Source organism: Pleurodeles waltl, chromosome 3_1 (genome assembly GCF_031143425.1).
Source record: "Pleurodeles waltl isolate 20211129_DDA chromosome 3_1, aPleWal1.hap1.20221129, whole genome shotgun sequence".
NCBI lineage: Eukaryota > Metazoa > Chordata > Amphibia > Caudata > Salamandridae > Pleurodeles > Pleurodeles waltl.
In genome coordinates, this window is record NC_090440.1 from 1,008,279,556 (window position 1) to 1,008,292,897 (window position 13,342).

Consider the following 13,342-nt stretch of genomic DNA (forward strand, 5'->3'; position numbering starts at 1 on the left):
TGCTTTGCAATCCGGCTTTTGAAACGCTGAGAGACTTCAAAGGGAAGGAAATTATTTTCCTTCCCTTTGAAGCCTCTCTTGCCTCCTCCACGTGATCGGAAGAGAAATGCTTTGCATTTCTCTTCCGATCGAAGGAGGAGGCCTTGTGACAATTGCGCGCTGATGTCACAAGGGGGGGGGGGGGTCGGGGGTGGAAGGGGAAGGTCTTCCCCTTCCATCCCTGCCTTGGGTGGGGTGGGGGGAACCCCACAGAGGGAGCGCCAGCGCTCCCTCTGGGCTCGTGTGCCCAGGACGTAATGGTTACGTCCTGGGCACACGAGCACTGTGCCTCAGGATGTAACCATTACGTCCTGGGCATAGAAGGGGTTACGATCCTTAACTCAAACATTTGTGCTGTATATACCTTTCCTCCAATATATGGAAATTAGCCTTCTCTGCCAAATGATTTTAGCTCCATATATTTGACAAAGCCATGAAAAGTGGCTTATGAGGTGTCCCAGACTCTTTCTTCCAAGACAGAGCCACTAATTAAATAAAACAGAATTTGCAGCAGTTTCCTGGCATTTTACAATAAAATTGTTTTCGTCAACATAATTCCAAATATCAAAAAAAGCGGAACAACCATGCCCTTAAAAGAATGTAACCAGGCGAATTGGTTGGCAAGTTGCTGTAAATGGCCAGTGTGTAAATTCTAAGAGTCATGAAATTGAAACAGGAGACCTTTCACATGCCTTTGGTGAACAGTTTGAACTGGAGCAGGACCTGAAGCTCAAGCTAAATATTACTGTTGTTGACTCTGAAATTTACACAGGAAAAATAACCCATAAACACATAATTACAAAATACCTAACTCTGGTGAAGGCAGGTGGAGGCGTAAAAAATTACACCACAGAGAGCCGAGCAACCATCCATGCCTGGGGTATCCTAAAACCAAATAGATGTGATTCTCTAGTAAAATTAAATTGTAGCAACCCTATTGGTATCAGAAAACACATGAAAGAGACTAGTGGGACAAGCCCTGGGACAAGTCAGGGTGAGGGAGAAGATAGCTACAACAAATCGCCTAATCACAAGACTACTGCAGGGGTCCACAATTTAATATTACCACACAAGTTACTAATATATAGGCACAGTCAAGTGTTGTCTAAGCATGCTAGAGACAGAGACTTGCGTCCAGGTCAGGAGAGGTTGTAGTTAGAGCATGTAGCTGCACCAGTCAGAGCCAAACACCCACTGAATATTTAATTTAACCCTGCTACAGAATTACACTAGTCTTGTGTGTAGTTGAGATAGTCTTGCATGCAGTATAGAGCACATTAGACATATGCCGGAAAGAGTTCACTACAAAGTATTCTCTTAACATCACTATAGTAGAAAGTATACATTTAGGTCCAGTCGCACTCCTGAGAAACCTTTACCCATACATGTGTCTTTTGTTTTACTTGGAGTCAGACAAAAACACTTCAAGATCTGTATACAAAAAATATATAGACTGATACCTTTTATTCACCATGGCCATCCTCCCAAGCCTGCTTCTGACAAAAAGGCAAATTTGGGCAACCTCTTATAAATGAAGTACTCAGGTTAAATTGAAGACATCAACAGAAAATAAATACATAGACCTGTACACAGTCTCCTAATGACTATTACCCATAAATCGCTTCAGTCATAAAAAAATAATGTGGACCAATTATGCATTTAAGACACTTTGCTAAAGAGTTTCTCCTAAACCATCTTGTGCTCTTCAGTACTGCCAAAATATAGCTTACTTAGATCTGATAAATCCAAGTGGAGGTGTTGAATTGGCAGTCATCACAAAAAAACATACATCTTGCAGATCGGTATCCACAAACACCTACTCCACATTTCAGTGCCTGAAAATGGTGATAATGATGTCACCTTGGTCAACCCTCAACATACACTTAATGTACAGACCACCAGTACTTTCATCCTATTTTATGCATCCAGTGGCCGAATTATATTACTCAAAATCAAATATTATCACACACCAAAATATATATGGAACACTTCTACATTGAATTAGGAAACATCTCCTCCAAGTTCAGTCAGAATGCAGTCAGTCTTTTAATTTGCACAATATGAACCAACTTTCCAAGCACTCAAGACAAAATAAAGGCAGACTCTTAGACTTTATAACAGCATCAGTTGAGAACACTCCATGTCTCCCACCAAACCAGTTGGGCTGGTTGAAACTCTGCACAATTCCATTTTACTTTCCTCTCAATGGCTGTCATTTCAGTACCAACACTAAGATTAAAATTGAGTTAGATTTTCCATGAACATCAAAGAATCCTCCATGAATACACTTCTCATTCCAAAAATAAGTAAATGGAACATAACGAAAATGTGTGCAAAATGTTCAAGGATTAAACTAAAAAAGAATTTGTACATAATGGAGTATGATTTAATCAAAAGTACCTCAGTTACAAGCAGCAATGTGTGTTCCAGTGGGATACTTCCTAAGTACCAAATCAGATTGCATCACTGGAGAAGAAATGTCAGACATAAAAACTGCTCTCAAAAGACCACAGTTAAATCTAGAAAAGTCTATAAAGATAAAATACAAAAAGCAGAAGTAGACTCCATATAAGATCAGACAAGCCTTTGTCAGAATGCAAAATGTATTCAGAGATCGTCCATAAAGTCAAGACATACAAAATCTGGATATTTAAAGAACAGAACCTGGTTATACTAAACCATAGATGCAGAAGTGGCTTCCAGATCGTTTTATGTACAACAGTGGTATTTTTTCCACTTTAGTTGACTGCATGGCAATCTCTCTGTATTACTTTTTGTTAATAAAAGATAGATGTATATCAAGAGGAAGGGATGAAACAAGCAGGTGGTTCTACCTCGGTCCAGATGGGTTTCAGGAATATCCATTTGACTATCAATTGTTGCTTAGTATTAAAACGTACAGTATAGAAAGATGCTATAGATAAGCAAATATATCTTTATGTAGCATAAATTGATGTATCCACTGTATCAGTGTTAGTAGATAGAAACTTTCTACTGGCCAGTGTGGCAGTTTGGTGCATACTAGCTTCAATTTTAGCATTAATATTTGAACTCCATAATGATTTATGGACAAGAATCCAATTGGAGGGAATGAAGCACTTCCCCAGATAATAATGGATCTCAATGGATTAAAGCAGGACTGTATATTTGCACCTCTACTTTAAAAAAAAATATATATATATATATATATATATATATATATAGTCATAAATCATTACACACAGCATCCGAGAGGCAATATTTACCAGCTTCTCATGGCAGGAATGACGCCGGCACCGTCCATCAGCTCAAGAGGTAATTTATTTTCTTATTTCATGTAGAGTACAAAGTGCATAGTGCTATTCAAACAGATATATATAGTGGTACACAAAAAGCTCTCCAGCGTGGTCGCGCTTTCCACCAAGGTTGCATTTAAAACCATTACAGTCTTCTTTTTTTTTTAACCAAACTACACAATTTTGTTCAATCCAGCACCAATAGATTTTTAGCAAATCCTGTATAACTTTAATGTATAGTGTAGAGCAAACTTCTTGAAGCCATATAGTGAAAAAAACAAAGGTAATGATCTTCAGAATGGGATTAATAAAAAAACGAATTTAGGTAAAATAGTACCTAATTGGGGATTCAGTCAAGCTTTCACATATATATAAGCTGTCATTAAAACCAAATGAATGTTTAGTAATACCTAAAGCAGTAATTATATATGGAGTTGTGTTAATTAAATTCTATAATGAGACAGTTCTGTGGAAAAAGCATTTACAAACCTATGATCAGAATATAGTGTTTATTCCTCTTTGGCTTTCACTATCAAGGTGTTATGTTTACATATAATTTGTCATTAATGCCAAATGTATATTTAGTAATAATTAAAGCTGGAATTAAATCAGGTATTTTGTTAGTTCAGTTCTGCAGTGAGACAAAATTGTGCGTAAACATATTCACAAACCTACATTCAAAAATAGCATGTTTACTCCTCTTTGGTTGTGAATTGTGCACATGAAAGTACCTTCTTAAATTCTACAAGATTGAAATGAAGATCTGAAAAAATTAAGTTTGCCTAAGGGCTCCTTTGAGACTGCAGTAAGGCTCAGTCTTGGTCTTATGAGTGTTGCCATATAAATATTATGCTAGAATTCTGTTACATACAAAAGTATTATGAATGCTCAAAATTGTATTTTAAGACATATTATGCAAGATTGTCTTCAGAATAATCAGGTGTCATGGCATAGGAACGTAGATTCAAATCTTGCCAGCTTGAAAAACAAATGAAAACCCTGAGTTAGGATGGTCACAATCACCTTGCAATCAGAAAATAAAAGCAAAGTACTGTTGAGAGCGGAAAGTTATCAGAGTGACCTAACGACCTGCGCAATAAAGAAAAATTACAACACTGTACTTGATTAGGCCACTTCGTGGAAGACCGTGCAACGCTTAACCAACGTACAATCAAAGGAAACCAGACAATTGCTTCTGTTGATGAGACTGGGATTGTTACCTATGAGGATGAAAAGGCTTCTATTGATATGCTTGTTATTTTAGAAGATGGAAATGCTGAACCAGAATTGATCCTACATATGCTGTATTATTTTCAGAGCGTAATCCTTTTTATAATGTTGTGTTTCGCTCTTTTGCTGGTTTTTAAAAAAGTGAAAATTTAAAATGTACCGGGAATTGTATCTGTATATAAATGCAAAACAAAGATTTTAATTTATGCCTTAAAATTGGAAAGTGTTTTTTAGAAAAAATATTTGAGAAAAAAAGAGAGGTTTCTAGCAACAAATACACAAAATAATTGCAAATATTTTTACTTAATGCTTTATTTAAAAGTTTTCGTTGACAAGTATGGCTTAAAGCAAACAATAAATAAACATGCTAAAACGTTCCCCTGCGTTTCTTTTAATAAAATCTACAACATTAAAAGCAGCCTCGTTACGAAATCAGCTACTATGCCTAAACTCTGTGACCAAGCTGTGAAAATTTAGAATTATTAGTAGCATAATCAGCCAACTTTCTCTTTCATTTACTAAAAAGAATACAACTTCCCCCATTAGAGACCATCTAAAGACATCCATTCATGCAACAGCTGTCTATAAAATAGACTTTGACAAAGCCATCATGGCGGGTCTTTCATTAATTGTTCTAATCCCAGTAAAAGCAATACTTCACTCATATGCATTGTTGCTATTGGAGAACACATTCGACAACACCTCCCCAGTTTTGAGGGTTTTGCACTGACTTCCATTGGAGGAACTTATAAAATGTACAATAGTTTGACACTTAAAACAATACACTTAGGAAGACCACAATACTCTATCTAATGACAATATTATCTGATACTACACCGTCAGTGTGCAAGACGTCACTGCATCTTAGATGGCTGAAATTGGAAACAACACAAACATTGAAGCAATCCGTTACTGGTGCTTCAGCAAGTATTTGGAACTCGTTATCAGTTCATGTGAGTACATTACCTGATTTAATAGTTTTCAAAAAACTGAAAACCTACCTGTTCACGTTATTCTTTTGGATAATTTTTGCTAAAGACTAGAGAATAAAGCAATTGCAGTCTCTTTCTGCAATGTGCTACACGGTTTGAAACCTGTCTTTTTTCAGGGGTAACCGCTGTTAAAGTAAGCTTTGGAATTAAAAGGGATTCTGTAAAAAATACAAAAATAGGTAGGAGCTGAGCTCTGGATCTGCATCAAAAGGCATTGAACACTAGGAAATGTCCGTGCTCAGGGTTGATACATATATATGTAGCTCTGAGTTCCATGTCCAGAGATGGAATGGAGTCATGGCGGGGAAATGGTGCCACATATTGGCATGTATGACCTGTTGCAAGAGTTTCCGGGTCCAGTCTGGCACCGGGGGAAATTCAAAAGGTGGGGACTCTACAGATGGAAGTTCCGTCACAATGCATTACTGTTGCTTCATACATTTTGGATTGGTTGGACCAGCAGAAAAACTGGAGAGCTCATCGCCTTCCACAGTTTTTAAAAATCATTTGAATTCCTAATTAAGTATACCTCTGTGCACAACTAGTAAGTTCCATCTTCCATGCTGAGGACAATCTGCACTGGTACTTAAAGCTTACCACTTTCTTGTAGCAACCCAACCCTTTTTAAGTTTTGAAGCACCTCTAAAATGTGCCAATTCTCCTACCATATTATAGGGACAGAAGAAAACCATTTCACAGATATGACGTTTTTTTTCTCTATAGCATTTGATAGGCCACCGAGGTAATGTGGCTCCTTGTCTTATTTGTGCAACATATCTTTATCGGGTGGTTAGCTTAGTCTGATCAGTGGTGCAGTTGACCTAAAGATGAAATGTTAGGATGCCTTGTTTGCTTTCATTATCCATATTTGATTATTCCGAATCTGCAAATTACACTCATGTCTCTCCTAGACTTTCATGCATTGGTTTACTTCTGTAATTACATTGCGCTCATTTTGACTATCCCTCTCCTCAATAAATTAGATATTGCTAAGCATTTCCAGGCCAACAGTGTTTATAGCCATATTTCCAAAGGTGGCATTTGTGGGAAAAAAAAAAAAATGGGGAACCGTTCACTATACAGCAATGTGCTATGTTATGTTAACAAATCTTTATGTAGTGTACATTCACCAATGATTTATTGGCGCTGCTGGCTGCTTCCTCAGTGTAAGGTTCTGATGACCTTCAGCATCGGGATGATTCATTTATATAAAAAGGAGTAGACTGCTTGGTTGCCGATTTACACCTCGGCTAATATGTCCCAACCACATAATGTTGAAAGCTCTCAGCCCCTCTTCCAGGAAGAGATCCACCTGAGGGTGTAGTAGGTCCATTCCTTCGCAGTTATTTTCCTGATACCAGTCTTTACTTCCTTTTCCTATGTGTCCTGACTCAATTCAGGAAATAGCGCTTCATGGGCAACCACATCTCTTATGTTTTTCAGATGACGGATAAATGTCCAGGTACAGAGAGGCATAGGACTGTTTTCAGGTGGTGGAGACATTCACCTCCAGCATCGCATCCATATTTGCAGAGTGTAAAGAAAATGATACCAGCCAGCTGTTTTAAAAATTAAAGGGTTGGGCAGGGAAGAATATTTTGTGAACTCTGTCATTAACACATCCCTTAATGGCCTCCGGGAGTTTTTTTTTTTTTTTTTTTTTTTTTTTTAAATTCAGACGAGGATATTTACCCAGTAAACTCAGTAACACAATCTGAAAACCAGCAAACCTTTCAATAAGAACACCATCAGCAAACAAATAGTAGGATTAAACCAATTGGTATCATGCTCGAGAGTCATGGAGCCGAGGTAGGGTGATATGTGGAGTGAGTGTAAGATGGAACATGTGAAACGGGTAACAGCAACACACACACAATTTAAATAAAAAATCGAACGTTAACATTTTACAAATCCTTTGAGAACCCTATGTACCCCAGGAATAGACTGGACATTGTGCATTGGTAGGAATCTGAATAATGACTTTTGTCGTTATTAGTAGGTTTATATTGGCCATATCTACTAGAGGTGTTGTTTCAGTCCATTTGAAATTGCGAGCATATGTCTTGGCATAGTTAGCATGGAATTTAGGGTGCATCAGAGATATTACAGGGTAAAGCGGTTTCGTATCAAAATAAGACAGTGTTGCACAGAACCCCTATGTGTGTCCTAATAAATATGGCTGAAAACAGAGGGCATCCACAGTAAGGTATATTTGGACAGCCTTTTAGTCTATTTTTTTCTTAGCATATCTTTATTGAGTTTTGTTGGTATACAATAGAAAAATATGCAGCATTACATTTTGCATCAGTGATAATTAGGCCAGTTAGAGCTATATGTTCACTTTTTTTTTTTTTTTACCTGTTAAATGGACTTACCATCATTTGTATTGTTTGACCTCCATGTTGCGCTGAAACCAAAATAAATAATAAAGTTGGCATTAACAACTTAATCTGTTTTAAACGGTAGATCAAGGGCATTTGAAACCATGCATTACCATGGGGTCAGAATAGAGGTGCTACCATAAGGGGGAGGGGTCAGTGGTGCCTCCTCTTAAGTATCATCTGTCTCTTCCACCATCAAATAAATTTGGTATTGGTATTTGTAAATTATGCAGCTGACCAACTGTCCTCAATATGATGTTTATGGATTCCACGGTGTTCTTCTGTGAGTAATGTGGAACCTTCTGCCACAGTCATTTCTTCAGCTCTTTCTTCCAATTAGTGTGAGGGACCTTCAGTAGAGCATTAATGCACTGCCTCACTCTTCGAGCCAGGACTGACACCAAATCTACAGACCTTTTACTCACTTGCCCATGGTGAATGCGCAGATACATACCTAGTAAACATACACCAGGATCAAGTAGGATAGTTCTCTCCATGGTTCGTTCCAAGTCAGACACCACTGTTCCCCAGAATCGAGAGATGGTGAGGCAATCCCAAACCATGTGACTGAAGTCCACATCTGTTAAGCTACATCTAAGCCAGCTCCTGTCCATTGTTCCTGTGGGCACAGAGTCCCCTTTCAATTCTTTCACTCCAAAAATGTACCTCAACAGTCCCCCCACAGATTGATGAATTGGAGATGGTGTTAAACCTCAATTTCAAGAGGCAATGTGTCCTCAAGGTGAGGCATCTCCCAATACATCAAAATATCAGAAACAACAGCCACTTAAGAAAAGGGGGGACTCAGTAACTGAGTTCTAGATCAGTGGAATAAATGTAATGGTTTTATTCTAAAATGTAAAAGATGCAGTTCAGAATAAATGCCTTGAAGGCTCTTAGCAAGTACATCATTATAGAGTAGTGCAAAATCAGAAATAGTTTGTCCCAAGTGTGCAACAAATCAATAGAGAAATGGACAACATCCCTATGGAATCAGAAAATCTTCTGGCTCACTCCCAAAATCAAGGGTTTATGTACCCTATTTTCCTATATTAAATCACTGAAACTGCCAATTCATTGTGGTATGCTCAGAAATGTTGCATTCTCAGCAAAGCAGAACACAGGTTTTTTTTAACGTCCTATTGCTTTAGCATGTAGCACTATCCCACTAAATGAATATTGATTCAGCCCATTCTATGCTAAGGTCATTTGGAGATGGTAGAATAAAGTAGATATATAAACAGCAAACTGTTGTGAATGGCAATGGGTACAGTGAGCTAACAGAAGGACCTTGGGGATAGTTACAGTTTTGTGCCCAAATCGGGGAAATTCATTTAGAACAGTAAGAGCAGTTTTAGTGGAAATAAACATGACTCTACTTGATTGTGTGTTGCGAAATAAAGAATGATGAAATGTGCTGTGGGAAAACATCAATTTTAAGAAATGTGGCTACCTGGGCCTAAATTGAGACCTAGTCAACAAGGGTCTGGAAATCACACTTCTGCATGTCACAGGACAATGATTTCAAAATTATTAGCACCTATAATCAGTGTATTCATGTGTACTAGAGAGTAAAACTAAATTTTGATGTTAATGATTCATAAAAATATGAATGCCCATATATCTTCAACATTCCCGCTATCCAATTCAGTCTGTGTTGTGTTAAGTACATTGTGTGCAGGAAACTGAATTGTGTGTACATGGATGCTTCAGTACCTGCCCTACTCCTTATCTTTGAATGACCTATTCAGGGTACCTTCCCAGTGAGTGCACAGTGTCTGATGGGGTCTTGCGAACATGGACAAGAGTGATTTTCAAAGCCAGGACACTAGCTGTCGCCCTGTACCTGACATGAGTAGGACCTGTAAGGCTTTGTGTGTCTGCAGTTCTGCAAGATCATCTCCCCAGAGATGATGTGTTGTTCTGGTAATCCTCGTATACAAGGAATTGCAAATCAGGCAATGAGTCTTCTTCCACCTAGAGATGAAGCTCAAATACTTGTTTTGCAAATAACAGACCCCTACGGTGTTAATCGCCACCTCAAACCAGTCCTTCATTCATGTAGAAGTAAGAAACCCTCCCAGCAGGGTCAGCAGGCCCCCACCAGTGGGAGAGCCGGTGCATATAGAGGACACCCCTAACCTATTGACATTAGTCATAGTGTGCCCTGTCTGAGAAGGGGACCCACACCTATTCATAGGTGCCCCTTTGATAATTAACCTTATAAATCATATGTTCACAGAGTGTTAGTCATAAGAGTTCATTTAACCTATCGTCAACGATGGGTACAAATCAAGTCTCCAGTGATATTGAATGCAGATCTTGGCTGTAGCCAGAGACATTGCTATCCATCTCTGGCTGTGGATGAGACAATCTTGCGGTTACAGTGATGTCAAACAAGATAACCAGGTGTGCCACTGGAGTGGTTTAGTCCACTAGTGGCGGACAACCAATCTCATATGTCTCCCCATTACCTCTGATGAATGGGACAGTCTCAGAGTATAAACCATAAATCACATCCCTCCCGGTCACACTCTTAAAATTTTCAGTGGCTAAGAACACTTTTTTATGGGGATTCAGGTAGCCTGGTCAGATAGACGCTAGGAGGTTCTTCGGGCAGATAGTAATTGAAGATATTGCCAGGAATGTTTATCTTCTAGTCCACATTCAGCCTGTAATGACTAAATGTTTTTATGCGATCCCTCAAGAAAGAGCCAGTCTGTCCATTGTAACAGGAAGGATCTCCATCCAGTAGCCCCTCATTATGCTGAAGCGGGCTAAGCAATACATTAGAGGATTCACTTTGTTTCCTATATGTATAAAGTTTGTCAGTCAGCATGCATTGATATTCGGTGGGAGGTATTTGTGGATGCATTCCAGAGGCAGACCCAATGAACATCAGAGTGCCGTGCTTCTATATTGACTTATACTAGACCATGTGTCACAAGTGAAGGAAAGTATGATTACTGGGTAAAATTGGTGTTCCTAGTCGTATGTTACCATGTTTGTTAGTCCAAAATGTGGCATTAACCCATACCTTCAGAGATTTCAGTCTGGGCCTTGTACCACATCAAACTCGCATCCTAATATCCTCATCAGTCTTTAAATGCAGAAATGTATGAATTAACAGTGGTGGTATATTGAAAACTCTTATACCTGGGTGTCATCGTCATTTTAATCATCTGCTCTCGGCCCCACAGAGGCAGATTGAGAGATAACCAATAGGTAAATCATTGTTTGGTCTGAATAATTGGGGGGTTCAAGTTATTACACCATATTTTTTCGTTCCTGTTTATATGGAGCCAGAGGTATTTAAGCCGTTTACCCACTTCATATTGCATACATGTAGGCTAACTTTGGTGATGTGTGATATTGGTAGTGTTTCTCACATGATGGGCATTAGTGTGGAAAGGGAGGTTTCTGGCCTTGTGATCATAAGAATAATAATATCTACATAGAGGATGGCCTTAAGTTGGCCAGCAGTGCTGTCTCTCTTCTTTGACGTCTTAGGTGCCCATTGTAGATGATGGAGGCTCTAGGGTCCGCAAGAAAAAAAGATGGAGAGGGGACAGCCCTAGCATGTTCCCCAATTAATCTTGTTCGAACTGGACCGAAATCTGACACAATCAGTGTTTGCAGTTAGGGAGCTATATAACAATCTGACCTTAGAGATGAAAGCTTGTCCCATCCAGTCCCCTTCCAGGTTGTGGAAAAGGTAACCCCACTCCACAAATCATAGTTTGTAGCAGAAAATAGATACCATCTCTAAAGACCTTACTACCCTTCCCACCCGCATTTCATTTGAGCCTGTTTTTTTCAAAAGCCTAATTACTCCCTGTTTGGATAAGGACCCTAAAAACAAAAAATATATTTGCAAGGGACAGAAATGCACAGCAATAGCTATTTCTTAATCACTTTGCTCATTCAGATTGTCTTACGCCAACAGTGTCATCTTGAGTTTTGGGGCCCCAGGAAAGGCATGTTTTGGGGCCACCTGTTCGGAACAGCTTTTAATTTTAATGGCCTATTTTCTGAAAAATTAAGCTTGCACGATGCCAAACAATATTATATTTAAACTTCCATACAGAAGCTGCTGAAGTACTCTCGCCCACAGCCAAACAGTCCTTAAAAAAGACAATGTGTAGAGAGAGACCGAGTCGGAGGTAGATGCAGGAAGAGAGACGTCCTGACAAAGAAATAAATAAAAGTTAGACAACGTGATCGAAACTGAGGCTGGTCACTTTACTAGGGGGCCCTTACAAGGTGGGGGTCTTGGGCAATGGCCCACTTTCCCCGTGCCTTGAAGTGCTTATGCTTGCCAAGCTTTAACATGTGGTTGTGGTTTGGGCAGAGAAGGGAGGATCCACCATAAGGCTGGACTCCACAAATTTCCCGTTCATGTTACCTTCGATGTTGATCTTGTTCTGATTGCAGCCATTGTACCTCCCAACCATTATGCATGAAGTTGCACACTGCTTCTCAGTGCTGCCCTTCAAACTGATTGATCGTGCCTGCGGGAGAGCTACTGCCTGTGAAGTCCAGCAGTAGGGTAAAGCTCACCATGACAAGCGAAAGAATGGTAACCTACTTAAAAATCGAAAGTTTTGGCGTTTCAAGTTCACAGGTGAGTAAATTGTTTTATTGCAGCTCAACAAATCTTTATTTTACTTTGCTGTAGAAAATGGCATAGGTTATACAAAATGACGATCGTTTTACGTATGTTTGAGGCTTAAACATTTATTTTGTCCCTAAACGTGCTTATTGGTTATTTATTATTATTTTTCTTTTTGTTGCAGGATCCTAAACGCCATTTGGAAGAACATGTGGATGTTCTCATGACATCAAATATTGTTCAGTGTTTGGCAGCTATGCTGGATACAGTTGTATTTAAATAGTAAATTGAGAGCAAAAATCCAAACAGTGCTTTATGTATTTGTCTTTTTCAAATATTGTGAGCTGGGGACTGCTGAGGATTTATTTGGCTAAGTGGAAGACATCTGCCATCATTTGCAATTTGAGAGCAGCACTGCAACACCTTTCAGTCTCTACTGTGCAATCACTTCGTTTCCTGTGTCGGGGTCTCTGCAGTTTCCAAAGCATTTAAAGAAAATGTCAGATTACCCAACTTTGATCAACTTTCTACTAGCAGTTTGCAGTGAAAAACTGTAGCATATATATATATATATTTTGATTGTTACTGCATAATAAAAACATTTACACCTATCTAGTCTCCCGAGTACTTGCTGTTTTGTTTTACACCATTTGTTGGAATAGCTACAGTAACGTTTGCCAACACTTTGGAGACAATGTAAATAAGAAAAGGGTTATCCGTAGCAATTATGATATTTTTAACGAGTGAATGATAAATGTGATAATTGCATCCAAATTAAACGTATTAATTTGCCAAGTTTTACTTTAAATACGA

The 13,342-nt window shown here is 38.8% G+C and overlaps 1 protein-coding gene across 2 annotated transcripts in view; it reads left to right on the forward strand.

Moving 5' to 3' along the window:
* PSMD14 (proteasome 26S subunit, non-ATPase 14) overlaps window positions 1–13,140 on the forward strand; it is a 383,293-nt gene extending 370,153 nt beyond the window's left edge. For both annotated transcript variants that reach the window (XM_069224236.1, XM_069224237.1), the window contains exon 11: window positions 12,714–13,140. In XM_069224236.1, the coding sequence (XP_069080337.1) occupies window positions 12,714–12,812 (99 nt within the window). In that variant the 3' untranslated portion in view covers window positions 12,813–13,140. The remainder of the gene's footprint in view (window positions 1–12,713) is intronic.
* The last annotated feature ends 202 nt before the right edge of the window (window positions 13,141–13,342 follow it).